The sequence below is a fragment of the Vulpes vulpes genome, chromosome 9 (genome assembly GCF_048418805.1).
Source record: "Vulpes vulpes isolate BD-2025 chromosome 9, VulVul3, whole genome shotgun sequence".
Lineage (NCBI taxonomy): Eukaryota > Metazoa > Chordata > Mammalia > Carnivora > Canidae > Vulpes > Vulpes vulpes.
In genome coordinates this window covers 56,057,814-56,079,473 of record NC_132788.1, presented here as the reverse complement: position 1 = coordinate 56,079,473, position 21,660 = coordinate 56,057,814, and the positions used below count along the sequence as shown (strand labels likewise).

The window sequence follows — 21,660 nt, the reverse complement described above, 5'->3', positions numbered from 1 at the left end:
TCTCTTGGATAGTCCAGCTCCATGCCCTTCCTCCCTAGCACACCAACTCCTGTTCAAGTCTCTTCCAAGCAAAGTATAATGTAGAGTAAGTCCCCAATGACATTTTTTTGAAAGAGAAAATGAAATCACTCCTACGGCTGAACTTCCTGGGGATTCCTGAGTTTTGACTCAGGTCCTTTACAAACTGCACCATAAACATCCTCCAGGCCAATGCCAGAACTAAGTCCCTGCACATAAAATATGTTCCTGCTTTATTCACACAAGTGTGATTTGTGTACACTCCACCACAACATGCATGTGTATTTTAGCTGTCTATGTAAAGGCAGACTTGTTGTGGGGGCCTTCTGACTGTAGAATCCCCAGGCCCAGGCACAATCCAACATTTACTAGGCCCAGGCATTATGGGTTGTATACAGCAGTCACCTAGGGGTGGGCCCCTCAGAGATTATCATAGATACTCCCCTTGGATATATTGGAAGGTCATTATTCTACAGACTGATGAGTGGAGATGCTCTAACCCTTTCTATTCATTGTCACCAGCTCCTGATGAATCACTAATAAGTATTCAGCCACTCCACCCCTCCTGCAGATGCTGATTCTCTTCCTACTTTGCAGTGACAGGAAATCATCTCTCAGTAACCTTGAAGCTTTGCTGTAGGTAACTTGACTTTCAGTTGGCTCACAGTCACACGCTCAGAGAAGAGCAGCCCAGGTGTTAACCCCTTAAACCGAGGGTCCAAAAGAACCTGAGTAGTGCACTCAGACTCTCAGTCCAAGGTCTCTTCATCACAAACACACACACACACACATCACCCATTTACACATGGACACTGATTTGACTTTAGATGTTACATTACCTTCTTTGCAGTAAACCACCAGTGATCAATGTGAGGTAACTTATCACAGAAAAAGAATAAATGTGGAATTGCTCAGATCAGGGCTAGAATCTAGACTCTGTCATTCATTCATTCAACTGCTATTCATTCAACTAACACAATCTTCCATGTGCCAGGGACAGCACTCAAGGAGCTGCCTTAGCCACTAAAGGTGGAGAGAGGACAATAATTTTATGTGTCAACTTGACGGGATCATGGGGGCCCAGATGTCTGGTCAAACACTTTTCTGGGTGTTTCTGGGAGCATGTGTTGGGGTGAGATTAACATCTAGATCAGTAGATCAAGTAAAGCAGATTGCTCTCCTCAAGGTAGGTGGGCCTCATACAATCAGTTGAAGGCCTGGATGAAACAAAATTGCTGACTAAGAGAAAATGACACGTGCCTGATTACCTTCAAACTAAGACACCAGCCTTTCTTCTGCCTTTGGACTTGAAATATTGGTACTTTCTGGGTCTTGAACCTATCGGTCTTTGGACAATAACTACAGCATCTTCTCTCCTAGTCCTCAGACCTTTGGACCTGGACTGTAACCAAATCATCAGCTCTCTTGAGTCTTCAGATTGCCCACTCACCCTGCAGATCATGAGACTTGCCCATTTCCATAACTGCATGAGTGAACTCCTTATAGTAAATCAATTTCTCTCACTCTCTTTACACACACACACACACACACACACACACACACACACACACACACCTTATTGTTTCTGTTATTCTGGAGGATCCTGACAAACCCAGCAAGCAAATCAGTGATCAATCTGACAGTGATAAATTGCCGTGAGGAAAATAAAACAAGACTGTGGAAAAGAGAGGGGTGGTACTTTAGGTACGAAGGTCAGGACCACCTCTCTGAGGAGGTGGCCTTTCAGCTGAGTCACAGTGAGAGAGCAACAGCCATGTAAAATATGTGGGGATATGGTTAGGCAAAGGCCCTGTGGTGGGCAGGATCATGGAAAGCTGGAAGGACAAAAAGAAAACCAGTATGACTGGAGGGGAAAATGGTAGGCAAGAGAGGAGGATGCAGGGCATTAAGGATTCATAGGCCATAGGGAGGAGTTTGGATTTTATTTCAAGTGCAAGGGGAATCCTTTGGAAAGTTTTAAGGTAGATTGTAACACTTCGGCTGCTTGTATTCCTAGCTTGTATGATCTTGGGCAAATGAGTGTACCTCTCTGCGCTTTGGTTTCCTGACATTGTCGTGAGAATAAATGAGGTAATATTAGAGAGTGAGCTAGTACTATGCTTGCCCCAAAGAAGTAGTTATAGAAATATCAGTTTCTTTTCCTGGTTGTTCACCAGGGGCAATGACTGGTAAATGCTGATAGTAAAACAAACTGGGGAAGTGGAACTGACATGAACTTTCTGGAAGGCAGTGTCAGCATATCCTTTGACAAGGGGCTACCTCCCCTGTAGCCTAGGGAAACAAAGAGAAACAGAGACAAAATGTATACCAAAGATGTATGTTGGGGCACCTGGGTGGCTCAGTTGGTTGAGCATTTGCCTCAGACTCAGGTCATGATCCTAGGATTCTGGGATCGAGCCTCACATCAGGTTCCTCGCTCCACGGGGAGTCTGCTTCTCCCTCTCCTTCTGCCTGCCTCCCCCTACTCCTCCTACTCTTCCCCTCTATCAAATAAATAAATAAAATCTTTAAAAAAAACAAAGATGTTTGTTGCAATGTCATTTACACACAGGAAAACTGGAAACTAAATGTCTGGGGTAGGGGTGGTTTAAAAACACTTTAGTAGGTTATACGTAGAGTTTTGAAGTGAAAAAGACTTGGCTCTTCCAGGGTATCCTCTAGGTGACTTCTGGAAAGTCATCAAATTCTGTAACCTTCACTTGTCTTGGAAAATGGAGACAACAAGGGCAACCCCACCACCTAGGGCTGTGGTACAATTACATAGGAATGAACATGTGATCCATGGCTCAGCACCTGGTGGCCCCATCATGGCTCAGTAGTATGTGGGAGCCATCAGAGAAAATGTAAGGACCATAAGGTTAACTTTTTTAAAAAGCCAGAAAGTTACATACATATATAAAGCTGATGGTTATGCTCAAGATCACTTAAGGTAACCTACAGATTTAATGCAATTCTAGTTAAAACCCACAGGTTTGTTTATGGAATAAGCTTTATTTGGAGGAATTCTAATGAGACAAGGCCAAGAAGAGGCAAAGGATTCTCCAAAAAGGATAATATTGAAGGCCTTTCTCTATTGGATATTGATATCAAGACTTATTCTAAGACTTTGATAATTAAGACAGCGTGGAATTGGGATGCCTGGATGGCTCAGTGATTGAACATTTGCCTTCAGCTCAGGGCATGATCCCAGGATCCTGGGATCAAGTCCAACATTGGGCTCCTTGCAGGGAGCCTGCTTCTCCCTCTGCTTATGTCTCTGCCTCTCTCTCTGTGTCTCATGAATAAATAAAATCTTTATTTAAAAAAAAAGACGGTATGGAATTGACACAGGGATTGACAAGTTGACAATGATAGAGGAGTCTAGAAACAGACCCATAGAAATGGGCTTTTGATATATGATATATAAGCAGAATGTAAAAAAAAAAAAAAAAAAAAAAGCAGAATGTAAGTGAAAGACTAATATAGGACAATAGTAGCATTGCAGAGCAGCATGGAAAGAAAGGATAATTCAATCCATTGTGTTGGGGCAGTTGATTATCCTTATAGGAAAAGATAGGGGCTCCTGGGTGGCTCAGTGAGTTAAGTGTCTGACTCTTGGGTTTCCACTCAGGTGGTGATCTCAGGGTCCTGGGATCCAGCCTCTTGTTGGGCTCCACACATCAGGGAGTCTGCTTGAGATTCTCTTCCTCCCTCTACTGCTGCCCCTTCCCCTGCTCATGCTGTCTCTGTCTCTCTCTAAAATAAATATTTTGGAAAAAAATTAAATGGGCCTTTTATCTCACACCACACAAAAAAATTTCAGATGAAGTTAGAACTTAAATGTGAAGAGCAAAATTTCTTCTAAAGAAGAAAACAGGGATGCCTGGGTGGCTTAGTGGTTGGGCGTCTGCCTTTGGCTCGGGGCATGATCCCACAGTCCTGGGATCAAGTCCCGCATGGGACTGCCTGCATGGAGCCTGCTCCTCCCTCTGCCTACGTGTCTGCCTCTTTCTCTGTGTCTCTCATGAATAAATAAATAAAATCTTTAAAAAGAAATAAAGAAGAAAACATAAAAATGTACTGGTCAATACAGTAGACACTAGCTACATGTGGCTATCTTCAATTATTTTTAAATTAAAATTAAACTAAATATAAATTCAATCCCTAAGTCACACTAGCCACATTTAGTGGCTACTATCCTGGACAGCACAGATAAAGGACATATCCACCACTGCAGAAAGTGCTATGGAACATTACTTGATATAGAAGAATATCTTCCCAATCTTGGGAAAGGGAAATATTTCCCTAAAAAGACAAAAAAAAAATGCAACCCACAAATGAAAATATTGATAATTCAACATTAAATATTCACACTTCCATTTATCAAAATATACCATGAAGAAAGTGAAAGGACAAGTTATGAACTGAGAGAAGATATTTGCAATAAATCAACAATGATTAGCACTCATAGGATATAGAGACCTTTATATTGGCTACCCAAAAACAACAAAAGACATGAATGGGCATTTCAGAGAAATTTCATAATTTTTCAATAAACAGATAAAGATATTCAACTTTAGGGAAAAGCAAATTAGACTTTTTTTAATTTTTTAAAGATTTTATTTATTTATTCATGACAGACACAGAGAGAGAGAGAGAGGCAGAGACACAGGCAGAGGGAGAAGCAGGCTCCATGCAGGGAGCCTGATGTGGGACTGGATCCCGGGTCTCCAGGATCATACCCTGGGCTGAAGGTGGCGCCAAACCACTGAGCCATCAGGACTGCCAGCAAATTAGACTTTAGCGAGATTCCATTTATAGCCACTAGGTCAGCAAACAAACAAACAAACAAACAAAAACTTTTACAATACTGAATTGGAGAGGATGGGAGATTATGGTATAAATATAAACTGGTACAAAAACTTTGGGAAACAATTGCCAACTATCTCGCAAGGTTTAATAACCTAGGCAATTCTTTTCCTTATGTATGTCCAAGAGGCATTCCAGTATATATGCAGGCATAAAAATGTTCATAGCAGTGGGTGGGGTTTTTTTGTGATAAAAAAAATTAGGTACAAATTAAATACCAGCAATAGGAAAACAGGTAAGCATACAGTGGTATATTCACAATGGAGTATTATGCAGCAGTGAAAAGGAAGCTTTGCATGTGGATATCCAGTTGTTCCAGCACCATTTGTTGAAAGGACTATTCCTTCACCCACTGAATACAACCTATGGTGTAGTGTTTGTAAAGCTCAAAGTCAAGAAAAACCTACAATGTTTAATTTTTAAGCATGCATATGTAGATGATTTTTTTTTTTTTATGATAGTCACACAGAGAGAGAGAGAGAGAGAGGCAGGGACACAGGCAGAGGGAGAAGTAGGCTCCATGCACTGGGAGCCCAACGTGGGATTCGATCCCGGGTCTCCAGGATCACGCCCTGGGCCAAAGGCAGGCGCTAAACCACTGCGCCACCCAGGGATCCCTGATTTTTTTTTTCAAATGGTAGGGAGACAATAAACTAAGGATGGTAGTGACTACTGGGGGTGAGCAGAGGATGATCATGTAAAGGAACTCTCATTATTGGTAAGGTTCTAGATCTGCACTTGGGAAGTGAGTTCAGGAGGGTCATTGCATTCTTATACCCCCAAACTTACACATTTATTACAATTAAATTCTTTTGTATGCACCAAATATAAATAAAGATGTAACTAAGAAAAAAGGAATAATTTTGTCCTTTTCATTTTATTTTGTTGTATTGTTCTAAAGTGTCCTCCCTCCAAATATATATTACATTTTTTTCTAATTGGAAAAAACAAAGAAATATATTACATTACCTGGGAAATGTCTCTTGCTAAATTCAGGAATCGTTTATAAATAGAACTGGGTTAGGATGCTTGGAAGAAACGGCATAAGGAAAGTATATCTAGGAAGCTGACCCAGGTCATTTAGTAACTATGTGTTCAGCACAAACCTTCCTGGAGGTGGTTTCTTCCTGAAATTTCTTTTCAGTTGATAGCTTGGGGTTAAGGAGAAGCAGCAGCAGTCTTTGGCAACCTGGAAATCTAGTTATGAAAGCCAGCTCTGTCATTCAGCAGCTGTGTATCCTTTGGCAATGTATGTAACTTCTCTGAGATTGGGTTTTTGTGACTATAGGAGCAGTGGTGTATACTTTGAGCTTTCTTTGGGTGGGTTAAGGATAAAATACATGAAGTATCTGTCTTCTGGTGAGTCCTTGATAAATGTCAGTACTTACATTGTCATCCTCCTGTCCCAGCATTGATTGTATCTTATTATAGTGTAGCCCTTTACAGTTTGCAAAGGTATGCAGGGAGTTATGTTCATTATCTGATCCTGAAAAAAGTCTAATTTTTTAAAAAGATTTATTTATTTATTCATGATAGACAGAGAGAGAGAGAGAGAGAGAGAGAGAGGCAGAGATACAGGAGGAGGGAGAAGCAGGCTCCATGCCAGGAGCCTGACGTGGGACTCGATCCTGGGACTCCAGAATCGCATCCTGGGCCAAAGGCAGGCGCCAAACCGCTGAGCCACCCAGGAATCCCCAAAAAGTCTAATTTTTATTAAGATAATATCTTACATGTAGAGACTACTTGCTATGTTTTTTTTTTTTTTTTTTTTTTTTACTACTTGCTATGTTTATAAGAATTATATAAAGTGGGTGTTCAGTAAGAGCTAATTGAATGAATGAATGAATGAATGAATGCTTTCAAAGGTCAGTATAAGCAGAGAAAAAACAGCTTCTTTGGGCAATTCCATTTTATGAGGCTAGAAGCTGCCCCTAAAGCAAAGGTAGGCCCAAGTCTCCCTCTTACATTAAGGGAACCTTCAGGGCAGGGCAGGGCTCTGAAATTGCCCCAAGTCTTCCTGGTAGACGCCAGAGCCTGACAAGGGGCCCTGCTTGTGTCAAAAGATCCTGGCAGGGCCTTTTCCTACTCTGGCTTGTGAGAAACTAGAGGTTAAAAAGAGAGTTGGTGCCACCTGGAGGGTGAGAATAGGCACCTTAGATGAAGGCTAGAAAAATTCTTAGAATAAAATAGTTGTTTTAGTTTAGGGGCACAGGTGGGGTGGTGGTGGTGGTAATAAAAATCATCTCTACTTTTTAAATTAAATTATTGAGATAATTATAGATTCATGAGCAGTTATAAGAAATAATACATAAAAAAAGAAATAATACAGAGAAATGCCATGTATCCTTTACCCAGTCTCCCCCGATGGTAACATCTTGTAAAACTACATTACACAGGGCACTTGAATGGTGCAGTCAGGTAAGCATCCAACTCTTGATTTCAGCTCAAGTTGTAGTCTCAGGGTCATAGAATTGAGCCCCAAGGTCAGGCTGTGCGCTCAGCACAGAGTCCGCCTGATATCCTCTCTCCCTTTCCCCCTACCCCTCTCCCTTATCCCCCCCTCAAATAAGTAAATAAATCTTTAAAAAAAAAACAACTATAGTATATAGATCAATTGAGTAAAATCTAGAGTCCAGAAATAAACCCATACACTACTGTTGATTTTTTTTTTTTTTTTTGACAATGGTAACAACATAATTCAATGGGAGAAAAAATGGTCTTTTCAACAAATGGTGCTGGGACAGCTCGATATCCACATGCAAAAGAAAAAAAAAAATGAAGTTGGACCCCGACTTCATACCATATACAAAAACTAAAATGGGTCAAAAACCTAAAATGTAAAACTCTTAGGAAAAAACAATAAGGTTAAATCTTCATGAGCTTGGTTTGAACAACAATTTCTTATATATGGATACCAAAAGACTAAGCAACAAGGGACACGTCGGTGGCTCAACGGCTGAGCGCCGGCCGTCAGCCCAGGGCATGATCCTGGAGTCCCGGGATCGAGTCCCACATCAGGCTCCCTCCATGGAGCTTGCTTCTCTCTCTGCCTATGTCTCTGTCTCTCATTAATAAACAAATAAAATCTTAAAGAAAAGAATAAGCAACAAAAGAAAGAATAGATAAACTGGACCTCATCCTTTCGCCTTCAAAGGACACTGTAAGGGCAGCTCCGGTGGCTCAGCGGTATTTAGCGCCGCCTTCAGCCCAGGGTGTGATCCTAGACACCTGGAATCGTCCCACATCGGGTTCCCTGCATGGAGCCCTCTGTCTGTGTCTCTGCCTTTCTCTGTGTGTCTCATGAATAAATAAAAACTTAAAAAAAAAAAAAAAGGACACTGTAAAAAAAAGTGAAATGACAACACACAAAATGGAAGAAAATATTCGCAGATCATATATATCTGTAAGGATCTAGTATCCAGAATATATAAAGAAATCTTACAACCCTATGATAGAAAAATTTGTTCTTTAATGAGCAAAGGATTTGAGTAGACAATACTTCAAAGAAGATATATAAATGCCCTGTGAGTCCAGGGATTGAGCCCCGCATAAGACTCCCTGCACAGGGTCGCCTGGACCGCTCAGCGGTTGAGCATCTGTCTTCGGCTCACATCCTGATCCCGGAGTCCAGGATCGAGTCCCGCATCGGGCTCCTTATGAGGAGCCTGCTTCTTCCTCTGTCTCTGCCTCTCTCTCACTCTCTCTGTGTATCTCATGAATAAACAAATAAAATCTTAAAAAAAAAAAAAAAGACTCCCTGCATGAAGCCTGCTTCTCCCTCTGCTTATGTCTGGGCCTCTTTCTTTGTGTCTCTCGTGAATAATTTTTTTTTTTAATCTTAAAAAAAAAAACCCACAATGAGATACCACTTCACACACACTAGGATGGCTATAATCAAAAATACAATAATAAGTGTTACTGAGATGTGGAGAGATTGGTGGTGAATTGAAAACGCTGGTGAGGGATCCCTGGGTGGCGCAGCGGTTTGGCGCCTGCCTTTGGCCCGGGGCGCGATCCTGGAGACCCGGGATCAAATCCCACGTCGGGCTCCCGGTGCATGGAGCCCGCTTCTCCCTCTGCCTATGTCTCTGCTTCTCTCTCTCTCACTGTGTGCCTATCATAAATAAAATAAAATTTAAAAAAAAAAAATTTGAAAACGCTGGTGAGAATATAAAGTGGTACTGATGCTTTGGAAAATAGGCCGTTTCTCAAAAAGTTAAACAGTTATCACATAACCCAGCATTTCTACTCCTACGTATGCACTCAAGAAAAATGAAAACATATGTCACATGAAAACTTGTATACAAGTGTTCATAGCAGCATTATTCATGAAAGTCAAAAAGTAGAAACAACCCCAAAGTCCATAAACTAATGCATGATAAACAAAATGTGGCATATCCATAAAATGGAATATTATTCAACAATAAAAAGCAATGAAGTACCTGATTGATACTATGATGTGGTTGAACTCTGAAAACATTATGCTAAGTGAAAGAAGCCAGACACACAAAAGGCCACATATTGTATGACTCCATTTATATGAAATATCCAGAAGAGGCAAATCCATGGAAACAGAAAGTAGATTAATGGTTGGGGAAAGGAAGGGAGTGAGGAATGCTAACGGGTACCAGCTTCTTCTGGGAGTGATGAAATGTTCTGGAATTAGTGGTGAATGGGTACACAACTCTTTGAATATAATAAGAACCACTGAATTGTATATTTTAAAAGGGTAAATTTTGTGTCATACTATATCTCAATTTTAACTAGTAAAAATAATAAAAAAAAATAATATCATGACCAGTATATTAATATTGGCTCAATCTACCAATGTCATTCAGATTTTCTTAGTTTTGCAAGTACTTTCAGTATTCTGTGTTTCTACCAAGGACTTAGCAATTTTCATAAAGAACATATACTAACGTTTAAAAGTAATAAAAACCCTACAATTATATACACATATATGCCCATACTTAGAGCTGGAGTCACCACTCACAATTCTCATTCTCAGAGAGGTATGGTAAAGATTGTATATTTTGGCTTTGGTACACAGTTTTATAGAATTAATATTGAAACATAAAAGTATATGTTAGCCCAATATAATTCATCTGTATTTAGCCCAATACATCTGTATTTCAGCCTCTTAACATAATTCAAATTTCTGAGGTTCTTTTCTGGTTTTTAACCATGAGGCATATTTATTTCACCTTAATTGGGAACATTTTTACACCCTGCTCTCCTCGTTTAATGTCTCATTCATTATAGGAAGTTTGCATATTGCCTCTTAAGTCATCAGAAATATCCCTTTATACAGGGTGACGAATATTTCATCTGATCTACCGTGATTCCCTTAACCATCCCATCATTGCGGGACATTTAGGGTGTTTCCAATTACCTTGCTGCAAACTGCTGCAGTGGACAATTTTATTTTCTCTTGGGTGATTTCCACCGAATAAGGAGTGGGGATACCACTGGCTGGATTTTGAGTATCTTTCCGACTCTTCACAATTGCACCTTGGCGCAGGATCTCCCCCGTCCCCGTCCCCCCAGCCCCCAGCCTCGGCCTCCGCACCGCCTAACCCTGGAGCCTGGCCCTCCTCCTGACTCCACTCCGGCTGTGCCGCAGGCCCCTCCGCCGCTCTCCACCAGCGGCCCTCCAGGGCTCCTTCCCCCCACAACCGCCGGCCTCGGGCAACCCCTCCCCAGGCAAGCTGTTGCCCGCCGCAGCGCTCGGCCGTCCTGGCTCGGGCTTGCCGGAGCCAGGTGCCCTTCGGGGCGCTGGCACGCACCGTCCTTACCTGAGCCTCTGTGTCCCGCGCAGGTGCCCAGGTAGACAAACTGCGGAGGACGTTCCTTTTTCCCCTTTCAGTCCATTCCCGCCTCCAGCGGTAGGGCGGGGCATCTGCTAAGCGCTTGATAAACATCCAAAGTATTTTAAACAGCACCTTGAAGTTTCTAGGCTGTTTTTTTACTTTAGGTCCCTGAAAGTTAAAAACAATTTGCACCATGATTAGATGTGATGGGGTGGGGGAGATACGAATTATTAAGAGAAAGTTCATGCATTTCATGCACGAAAGTTCATTCAAGAATTGACTGAGCACCTACTATATGCCACCATTATCCACGGTGGTGAGTAAAAGACAATAAATTCAATAAAGTAAAAAAGCAGTGTGATAGATGGTGATTCGAGCTAGGGAGACAAATCCGGCGCGGTTAGGAGACTGAAAGCAAGGCCTCCCTGAAGTGACAATAGTAACTGCTAACAATTGGGTGTCTACTGCGGCCGGCGTGCTGGGGGCCTCACCTTCGGGAGCCCGTTTAGACTAACGCCACAACGCAGGGAGGGGGGAACGATTGCTCCCATTGCACAAATAAGGAGGGCGTAAGGCGCACGGCTGGGGTACACGTCAGCCCCGAGTCCCAGGCCTCTGCCCTCCCCCGCAACTCCCGGCCCTGAGCCCTGTTCCTCCCCGGCAGGGAGAGGGTTAAAACCGGGCGTAGCTCCGGGTTGTGCGCGTGCGCGGAGCGCAGACTGCGCGTGCGCAGAACGCGGGACTACGTGGCTGGCCGGAAGTGGCCCTGTGCGGAGCTGCCCCCGGATCGCTGCCGCTTGCTGCACGGGTCTGCCACAGGGCTGCTGCTTCGCGCCCCGCCGGCACCACGATGCTGAAGAAATTCGACAAGAAAGACGAGGAGTCGGGTGAGGGGGCGTAGGCTGGGGGAGGCCGGACCCTCGCGCAGGCTCTCTGCACCCGCCCGGGGAGCCGTCCTTCCGGGCCCCTTCCTCGCCGTGAAGCCGAGACCCGGGGAGTGGGGGTGGGCAGGGGTTGTGCCAACGCCCGCAGGGGGTCAGTGGCAGGCCTTGGAGAGCCCGAGCGTGCTCCGCTGCCCCCTCTCGTGAGCTCGACCACAGTTCGCTGGGTGACCTTGGGTGGGTCATGCGCCTCTGGGGGCCTCGGTTTCCCCAGCTGTTAGGAGGGGCCCGGCCAGATGCACCGCTGTGGCTTTCTCAGTGAGACCCCTTGGGATTCACCGGGGCTGCGTTGCTGCTGGCCAAACGGGAGCGTAATCTGTGGAGCCAGTGCTGTGGCTAAGAACCCTCTTTCACTTATTTATTCAGTGAACATGTATTGAGCGCTTGCCGAATGCCCGGCACTGTATTGCATCCCGAGATTGTAGTAGAACGATGAGACCCTCAGTGCTTCATCTGGGAATATTAAGTCACAGGCGTAGTGGAGAAGCTAGACACCAACCAGATAAGGACGCACGTAATTGATTACAAATGTGACATTTGCTGTGAAGAAATCCTCGTCACTAGAAGACAATGGTCCCCACACATTGTAGGGACTCAGTTAAGTGCAAGTTGCATAAATGAATGCAAGAGACCACACTGAGAAGCACAGAAGGACTGTACCAGGGCTGCTGGGTCACCGAGTGGTTTGGGGTAGAGGGAGCTCCCTGCAGAAGAGTGGTAGGATCTATGTGCAGGTTGTAGAGCTTTGATTGCCCTTCTGGAGTAATTTGAACTTGACTAGGTAGACAGTAGTGACATCTTTCCCTTCTCTATGTCTGCAAGGTTTGCAGTTTAGGCTTCCAACCCATACTCACTCTTCTTTGCTCTGTAGGTGGAGGCTCTAACCCATTCCAGCATCTTGAGAAGAGTGCAGTACTCCAGGAGGCAAGTATCATTTACCTTCTCCATAATCATAATCATAATCATGTTCATAATCAACGTGTTCAAAATACTAACACCTTCAAAGTGGTGCTTTAAAGAACAGTAAGGGAGGAGCCTGTTCCTGGAAAGACAGGAAAACTTCCTGGAGAGAGTTTATTATGCTCGCATTTGTTGTTGTTCCTGCTCTCTGTTTCTTTTTCTACTTAACAAGTGTTTATTAAAAATCTGTTAGTAAGTCAGCACATCCCTAACTAATATTTAGGGAAGATTTGAGGAGTGGTTAGTAGATGAATTAAGGAAAAAACAGAACAACACTGTTTCCTTATGAAAATAAGCTTTTTTAGGCAAATGTATTTATTTACCCTGGGACTTCTCAGATTTTGAATGTGCTTGAGTGCAGTCAATGGGAAGGAAATAAACCAGACTAGAAAGTAATGTTCTTGGTTGCTTTTTATTAGGCTCGTGTATTTAATGAAACTCCCATCAATCCTCGAAAATGTGCGCACATCCTCACCAAGATCCTTTACCTCATAAACCAGGTAAGAGGATGGAACTTGGGGATCCCTAGGTGGCTCAGCGGTTTAGCGCCTGCCTCCGACCCAGGGTGTGATCCTGGAGTGCTTCTCCCTCTGCCTGCCTCTCTCTCTCTCTCTCTCTCTCTGCCTCTCGTGAATAAACAAATAAAATCCTAAAAAAAAAAAAAAAAAAAAAAAAGGATGGAACTTGGGGGGTGAGAGAAATGGTGCTGGAGGTTGTTGGAGGGGTTGCTAAGATAGCCCTTCAGATATCTGACAGCTCCTGTGTGATGGTTGTCCAGCTCTGGGTCTCCTCAATGTCTAACTCTGATGTATTGCCCTTGGTGCCCTTGCCTCTGCAGGGTCTGAGGATCTGGCCTGGGCTGAACTGGTAGAAAGAGCCTTCTGGCCTCTCTGCCCCACACTGAGACTTTCTTTTTCGACTAAAACAGGGGGAGCACCTAGGGACCACTGAAGCAACTGAGGCCTTCTTTGCCATGACCAAGCTCTTTCAGTCCAATGACGTAAGTGCCCTCAGTCAGTATGATCTACCTTTGTGTGGATTGGAGTTTTCCTTACCTTGGCCCTCTTGCTGAGCCACGGGTCAGTCATAGGACTTTTCCTATTTCTTTTCCAGCCCACGCTCCGTCGGATGTGCTACTTGACCATCAAGGAGATGTCTTGCATCGCTGAGGATGTTATTATCGTCACCAGCAGGTGAGTCTTAGGTCTATGGATGATGGTTCCCTTGATGGAGGCCATTGACGCAGAGGCCGTTTTTTTCTCTTGTGTATCAGGCAATGAGATTTTGTTTAATATGGGATCCCTGGGTGGCGCAGCGGTTTGGCGCCTGCCTTTGGCCCAGGGCGCGATCCTGGAGACCCGGGATCGAATCCCACGTCAGGCTCCCGGTGCATGGAGCCTGCTTCTCCCTCTGCCTGTGTCTCTGCCTCTCTCTTTCTCTCTGTATGACTATCATTAAAAAAAAAAAAAAAAAAATATTTTGTTTAATATAATACCAGGCACCCTTTCCTCTTTTGTCTCCCTCATCCTTGTGTTACTGCTGCCTACCCCATGGCAGCCTCCGGAGTGTGCAGTTTCCTTTTTAATTCTCTGACCTTACCTTAGAGCACAAACCCTTCCTTGCCTTGATTCCTCTCAGTCAACTGAGCCACCCTGGAACTTTCGCAAAGACTTTAGTGAGTACCAAGAGAGAACACAAGAAAAATAGAGTGCAGGGGTATACAGACAGGCTTGCTTACCAATCACTGGTTTCTGCTGTAGACTGAGTTATTCAGGCGGCAGATGTGACTAAAATATAATCTCTGTTCTTAAGAACCAAGAATGTGGGGAGGGAAGGATGTTGTACATTACATCATAGGTCTCGTTTAGAAAATATCTATTGAATGTCCACTAGTCCTTGTGAATAGTTCTGGGAATATAGCAGCAAATAAAACTGACATGAGCTCTGCAGCCCCAGAATTGACAGAGAAATAACTAGGCAGACAGGTATTAAGATGTAATAGAGTTTACGGACTCCTGAGTGGCTTAGCGGTTGAGCGTCTGTCTTTGGCTCAGGGCGTGATCCTGGAGTCCTGGGATTGAGTCCCACATTGGGCTCCCCGAATAAATCCTGTTACTCCTCCCTCTGCCTGTGTCTCTGCCTCTCTGTCTCCCGTGAATAAATAAACCTTAAAAAAAAAGAGAGAGAGATATAATAGAGTTTATCATGATAGACTGTGAGAACAGACTAGAAGAATAGCCATTTGAATTTGGATCAGAAAAGGCCTCCTAGGGGTGCCTAGTTGGCTCAGTCAGTTAAGCATCTGCCTTTAGCTTAGGTCATGATCTCAGGGCCTTGGGAACGAGCCCTGTGTTGGGCTCCCTGCTCAGCAGGGAGCCTGCTTCTCCCTCTCCTTTTGCCCCTCCTCACTGCTCTTCTCTCTTGCATTCACACACTCTCTCTCAAATAAATAAAATCTTAAGGAAGGAAGGGATAGAAACCTAGATAAATAAATAGCAGGACAGAAGTAGGGGTGGGTGGGTCAGGAGTGCTCCAGGCTGAGGGAATAGCATATTCAAAGGCCTAGAGAGGAGAGAGCATGGCCTATTTGGGGACTTCTCTGTTAAAGAGTTTATACTTGGTGGTAATGGGCAATAGAAAGCCTTGGGCATGTTTCAACCCAAGCTGGGGAGTGACCTTGTCAGTTTCAAGCTTTATAAAAAATCTCTCTTGTTGCCATGTGGGGTTTGACCAGGAAGAAGTAAGAATTTTGTGAGAGCATTAGTTAGGAAACTCATGTAGTAGTCCAGGCAAGCATGTTGACCAGAACTGGATAGGAATGGATGGGGACATGGTCTGAGAGAGGCCCAGTTTCCTGTGTGTAGACAATGCCTTCCCCTTCTGCAGCCTGACAAAGGACATGACTGGGAAAGAAGACAACTACCGGGGCCCAGCTGTGCGTGCCCTTTGCCAGATTACTGACGTGAGTCTCCTGCCCCCTCCAAGCAGCCATTCTTCCCTGCTTCCTGGAGAGGCTCAGTTATGATCTTCCTTCACATGCCTTAGGTTGTCCTGTGTCTCCTGGGTAAAACACTGAGCCAGGTGATGGGGTGCGGGTGGGGTGCAGGAACACCAGAAACAGGTTTGCCTCCTTCTTGCCCTCAATCTTCCCACCCATCATCTATACTCCTTACTATTGCCATGGATTGATAGGGTCCCCTCCCACCCTTACTTGTTGTCCCCACAGAGCACCATGCTGCAGGCTATCGAGCGCTACATGAAACAGGCCATCGTGGACAAGGTGCCCAGTGTCTCCAGTTCTGCCCTGGTGTCTTCCCTGGTGTGTAGCTGGGGACCCTGGGGGGCTAGGCATCAGGTTGGGAAACTGAGGAAATATCAGTTGCTTTTCAGTAAAAGCAACTTTTTTTCAGGAAAAAAAGTGTTTCTATGTCCCCAGATCTGAGAGTCCCACCACCTTTTCAGTAAAGGGTACCAAGGAACTCTTGACCGATTCCTTAGGGTGACAGATTGTTGGAATTTTGGTCTGGTGGGAGATCTGTCACCAGGGTGGAGACTGAGGTTGAGAGCTGTTCTCGTGCACTGTCTCACAAAACCAGGACAACAGGGCGGCTCTGGGCTGTCCAAGGGAGGATCCAGAGCTGGACTTAACTGTGAGCTGGGGCCAGGCAGTATGATGGCAGAGCACTCTGCCTACCTGCTTCTTAATGTGCTCTGTTGCCCGTAGCACCTGCTGAAGTGCAGCTTTGACGTAGTCAAGCGCTGGGTGAATGAGGCCCAGGAGGCGGCATCCAGCGATAACATCATGGTCCAGGTGAGGTGTGAGCAGAGGAGTGGTATTTACAATTCTTAGGCATATGGCATGGCACTGGCCAGTCAGAAAGGACACTCTCCTGGAGGTCCGTAGCAGGAGCAGGCTTTTTTTTTTTTTTTTTTTTTTTTTAGGAGCAGGCTTTAATCTTTTGTCATTGGATTGTGGGGAGACTTGGGAATTTGGGAAAAGAATCCAGGGTACCACTTGGGAAGGTTTAAGTTAGAGGCTGCTTACCAGCTGGAACTGAAATATTCAAGTATTTGATAACCAGCCGAGTAGTGTTTGGGGGCATGGGAGGGAGCAAACCTGGCCCAGGGAGACAGAGAGCCTTTGCCAAGTTGGCCGTGTTAGTGGTGCATATAAATACATTGGTGGGGCTTTCAGCCACTCAACTCATTTTCAGGGACCTAGGCCAGGAATTCCTTTAATCTTTGTGAGTCTCAGTTTCCTTTCCTGTAAAATGGAAATGAAAGTTTCTGGCTCACAAGGCTGTAAGAATACTATGAGACAGCATCTAACAACACCTGACCTGTCCGGGGGCTCCTGGGTGGCTCAGTCTCAGGTGTCTGCCTTCGGTTCAGTTCATGATCCAACAGGCCTGGGATTGGGCCTCGTATTGGGCTCCCCACTCAACAGAGCATCTGCTTCTCCCTCTGTCCCTCTCCCTGCTGTGTTCCCTCTCTCTCTCTCTATCAAATAAATAAAGGTAAAAAAAAAAAAAAAAAAAGTCAGGTGCGTACCTGTAAGTGCTCCCTGTGTGCTTATCGCCTCTTTCTTCTCACTCCTTGTGCTGATTCTCCTCTCCAGGGCCAGCTGTGGCCCCTCGGAACACTTCCTGGGGTCAGAGAAGCTTCTCACATGCAAGGCACCCACAGTTGCATACCTTAGCCTTTGAATACCACTCTGGTAAAGAAACAAAAAAGGAAAAGAAAACAAAACAAAAAAAAAAACAAAGGGCAGGGAGATAAGAATGAACTCTGTGTACCTTACATCTCCAAAAGGGGAATCCCTTGACTTTGTGCCCTCAGACCTAGCTTTGCCAGTACCAGCCATGAGTCCTTGGGAGTCAGTAGAGCTACAAATAACTACCTTTAGGGGTGTCATAAGGTTTAACGCTGTAAGATCCCATGGGAGGTGTGCTACACAGCACCTTACAACACATGTCCATGCTCGAGGCCTGGCTCCCACTTTCTCTTGTTGAAAGACATCTCATCTTCTCCTGTTCTTTCATCTCTGTGGTTTCTGTTGTCCCCTCCACATCTGTACTCAGGCCGCCTTGCCAAAATTGGGGGTAGGAGCTAGGCTACAGATATATTCGTATGATTTATTGAGTATTATGTCAGAGGCTGTCCACACAGAGCATCTGGGTAAATTGTTTATAGCCCCTCTGAGGTAGAATGAGAAGGCTAAAGCCCAGAGAGATGTACTGGCCTGCTGGTAGACCTGAGGTTCACATGTCTGTACTATGCCATGATCTCCTGTCATCTAGTACCATGCTCTGGGGCTCCTGTACCATGTGCGTAAGAACGACCGCCTGGCTGTCAACAAGATGATCAGCAAGTTCACCAGGCATGGCCTCAAGTCTCCCTTTGCCTACTGCATGATGATCCGGGTGGCCAGCAAGCAGCTGGAGGAGGAGGACGGCAGGTAATGGCTCTCGGCTCCCCTGGCCAGGTAATGCCTCATTCAGTGTTGGGCCACCCCCAACTTCTTGCTGCCCATGTTCTTTTGCAGCCGTGACAGCCCACTGTTTGACTTCATTGAGAGCTGTTTGCGCAACAAGCATGAGATGGTGGTGTATGAAGCTGCCTCAGCCATTGTCAATCTGCCAGGTTGCAGCGCCAAAGAGCTGGCCCCAGCTGTGTCAGGTTACAGACATCCCTTCACCCAAACCCCACATGTTTATGCCTGCTGGGAACTAGGCCCTGGGCCCAGGGGTCAGGGGAAAGAAAGAAAAAGCCCTCAAATAGGCCATAGTGTTATGTTAAGAGAAGGATTTGGGATCTAGTATGTATTTGGTACTAGGCACTGTACCAGGCTCTCTTGTGTGCCTTATGTTTGGGGATAGGGTACTTTTAGTTCCATCTTATCATTCATTAAAGAGCCTGGGGCTCTGATAAGAGGCAGAGGTGGGGTTCAGATCCACTCTGCAGCCTATCAGGCTGGCTAGCCATGCCAAGAGAGCCTGGTGGAGGGTGGAGAAACCCAATATTTATAAAACCAGTGCATGGTCACTAGGGGCCAAGCTATCTTAGACAAAGGAAAAGCATTTCAGAGGGGTCCCTGAAGCCTGAACACTGGAGCCTGATGGCCTGGATTGGAGTCCTGGCTTCCTGACAGCCATGACACGGGGAGAGATATGCTGTCTGACGTGTAACCAGTTAGCATAGGAACCAGGGCAGTTGTTGAAGCCAGGATGGAGCTAATTCTGCTGGTTTCAGTGCATGCCCAGGAATGGGGAGTGCAGTTCTACTTCACAGAGGTAGAGGGCTCAGGCTTTAGATACAGGCAGTCCTGGATTTCAGTCCTGGTTCTGCTGGTAGCTAGCAGCTGCTCCAGAGTTAACTTTAGTAGCTTTACCCGTGTACTTAAGTCTCTGTATCTGTTAAACGGGGATAATAGCTGCTCTGTGAGATTGTGAGAAACGAATGAGACAAGGTACAGCAGCTCTTTAGCACAATGCCTGGAAAATAGCAGGTTCTTAGTAAGTAGCAGCCGGCATCATTCATAACATCCACTGGGCTCTCATAGGCATATCAAAGCCTCTTTGCTCGTGAGCTCTCTTCCTTGGTTATGGTGAGGGTGCCAGCAGGGAAATGAGCACAGGGTTTGGGTCTGAACAGCTTCCTAGCCCTTGTGTGCCCTCCATGCCCTGTGCTGCCCTTCCCTGGAGGCCTGGGCTTTCCCAGCTGCTGAGTGGTGAGGGCAGCCTGGCACATGGCATCTGTCTCCCCACAGTGCTCCAGCTTTTCTGCAGCTCACCCAAGGCCGCTCTCCGCTATGCTGCTGTCCGCACCCTCAATAAGGTAAGGTAAGGTAGAGGTGGGCAGAACGGGGGTCTGGCCTTTTGAGAGGGTCAGGGGGGTGGCCTAATCAGCTGGAGGCATTTCAATTACCCCCGACCTGAGTTACAAAAGGTGTGGTGCTGGTCACAGTTGCTTTCTACCAGATGGTGAGATGGGCTCGTCTGAGGCCAGAGCCATCAAAAAAGTCCCTTTTTGGGGCACCTGGGTCGCTCAGTGGTTGAGTGTCTGCCTTTGGCTCAGGTCATGATCCCCAGGCCCTGGGATCAAGTCCCTCACTGGGCTCCCTGCAGGGAACTTCTCCCTCTGCCTATGTCTCTGCCTCTCTGTATGTCTCATGAATAAATTCATAAAATCTTTAAAGAAAAAAAGAAAAAGGCCCTTTTTATATCTGTTCTCTCTGTCCTCTCAAACAGGTGGCCATGAAGCACCCTTCTGCAGTGACAGCATGCAATCTGGATCTGGAGAACCTGGTGACGGACTCAAACCGTAGCATCGCTACACTGGCCATCACCACGCTCCTCAAGACCGGCAGTGAGAGCAGCATCGACCGCCTCATGAAGCAGATCTCGTCCTTCATGTCAGAGATCTCAGATGAGTTCAAGGTACCCGGGTGTGCCTGGAACACCCACTGTCCCCAGAGTGAGGAAGACACTTTGTGCCTGCTCCTCCACATTCCCTAGCCCCCAGGCCAAGATTGACCTGGGAGCTGGTCAGGCTTGAAGACTTGGTGGAGAGGGTGGCACTTTGCCCTTCTGAGGGCTCGGACTTGGGAGACACACTCATCCTGCCTCTGGATCTTTGTCCTTATTGTTCCTTTGTGAGACCAATTGTCAGGGCATGGAGCGAAGGCTGAGGGAGCAAATGTTGTCTGAGATCTCTCATTTACTAGCTGATGGTGGTGCTATTGATCAGTTTGGGGAAAGAGGGAGAGTCAGGTCCTGGATGAGCACAGCGAGAAGGTAATAGTGGTGATTGCAGATATGTTGAGTTTGATGTGCCAGTGAACACCAGGTGGAGTTGCCTGGTGGGCATTTGGAAACACTGGTCTTGAGCTCAGACAACAGAGAAAGGTTTGAGAGTGAGCGGCATAATAGGTAAAACTACAGGAGCAGGAAGGACTGCCTAAGAGACTTTGTGCAGTGCTCACTTTGGCAGCACATGTACTAAAATTGAGACTGTGTGCAAAGGGGAGAAGGCCAAGACCAAAGTACCTAGGGAGGAACCAGAACAGCTGATGTGTAAGATTGTGGGGGTGGAGGTAGGAAGAGAAGCAGAACAGGTGGCAAGGAGAGGGGCCTGTGGACTTACTTTGAGGTCTGAGAAAAGCAGAGTCTGGATCCAGAGTCTGGGTCTGGGGCTCTTGGAACCTGTGTGCCTGCCACCCTAGTTGGATGGGCTTGGGGATCATGTACTCCCTGAGGGTAGTGGAGTTCTCTCTCCTCCTTGCCCTCTAGGTCCAGGGCCTGGCTGGACCTGAGGAAGGACTCTGTTGGCATGTAGTAAACTAAGTAACTTGACCCTAGTCTCAGAGGCTGCTGCTCACACATGTCTGTTTGACTCAGGTGGTGGTGGTCCAGGCCATCAGTGCCCTGTGTCAGAAGTATCCTCGCAAACACGCTGTGCTCATGAACTTCCTGTTCACCATGCTGCGGGAAGAGGTAAGAGCTGGCATTTGGGGCCTGCCAGGTCTCCTCGTGCAGGGAGTGACCTGGCTGCTAATTCCATGCTGAATTTGGAACCAAGGTCCTCTTCTTGGGGGGTACCCAGATCAACCTATTAACCAGGTAGATTTCCTGGTGCTTGTGGCCTTTATACTCCTCATGAACTATGGTATAAACATACCAATTGCTAGTAATTACAGTAATAAGTAATGACTCACCACCCTGGCTTTAAAGACACAGCAGATGCCCTGTGGCAATGCTTATGCCAGAGTCAGGAAAACCTGTGTTCACTGGTGTCTAGTATAGAAATTTTCTGGGCATTCCAAGAGCTCCAGGGGTGGTTTCTTCTGAAATTAATGCTAATAATGTAACATTGGGTTCTATTTTTGTTTTTGATGTAAGTTTGTGATTCACTTACACTGCCTTCCTTGGGTGTGTCAACAAAACCAGTTAAATTCAGAGGAGCAGAAGCAAAGGGCTTTAGAGTAGAATTGGTCCCCAGATATCTAGTGCCCCTTTACCCTAGCCCAAAGTGGCCCTTGGAACAAGGCAGGTGAGGAGCCC

General features: G+C 45.8%; 2 protein-coding genes across 10 annotated transcripts in view; one reads left to right on the top strand and one right to left on the bottom strand.

Moving 5' to 3' along the window:
• The window catches only part of CNBP (CCHC-type zinc finger nucleic acid binding protein), a 68,099-nt gene extending 56,759 nt beyond the window's left edge, over nt 1-11,340 (bottom strand). For 4 of the 8 annotated variants that reach the window (XM_072720169.1, XM_072720168.1, XM_072720174.1 and 1 more), the window contains exons 1-2: nt 11,189-11,326; nt 10,683-10,865 (exon numbers count right to left, since the gene is read on the bottom strand). The gene's annotated coding sequence lies outside the window, so the exon portion shown is untranslated. Of the gene's footprint in view, nt 1-10,682; nt 10,866-10,989 lie in introns of all 8 variants that reach the window. The other 4 variants (XM_072720167.1, XM_072720171.1, XM_025991573.2 and 1 more) reach the window with 2 other exon arrangements.
• Nucleotides 11,341-11,347: 7 nt separating this feature from the next.
• The window catches only part of COPG1 (COPI coat complex subunit gamma 1), a 28,862-nt gene continuing 18,549 nt past the window's right edge, over nt 11,348-21,660 (top strand). Inside the window, exons 1-13 of one of the 2 annotated variants that reach the window (XM_025991578.2) lie at nt 11,348-11,584; nt 12,510-12,562; nt 13,018-13,098; nt 13,527-13,598; nt 13,712-13,791; nt 15,485-15,560; nt 15,825-15,917; nt 16,323-16,409; nt 17,899-18,056; nt 18,144-18,277; nt 19,368-19,435; nt 19,849-20,037; nt 20,998-21,093. In XM_025991578.2, the coding sequence (XP_025847363.1) occupies nt 11,548-11,584; nt 12,510-12,562; nt 13,018-13,098; nt 13,527-13,598; nt 13,712-13,791; nt 15,485-15,560; nt 15,825-15,917; nt 16,323-16,409; nt 17,899-18,056; nt 18,144-18,277; nt 19,368-19,435; nt 19,849-20,037; nt 20,998-21,093 (1,224 nt within the window). In that variant the 5' untranslated portion in view covers nt 11,348-11,547. The remainder of the gene's footprint in view (nt 11,585-12,509; nt 12,563-13,017; nt 13,099-13,526; nt 13,599-13,711; nt 13,792-15,484; nt 15,561-15,824; nt 15,918-16,322; nt 16,410-17,898; nt 18,057-18,143; nt 18,278-19,367; nt 19,436-19,848; nt 20,038-20,997; nt 21,094-21,660) is intronic. The other variant, XM_025991579.2, reaches the window with a different exon arrangement.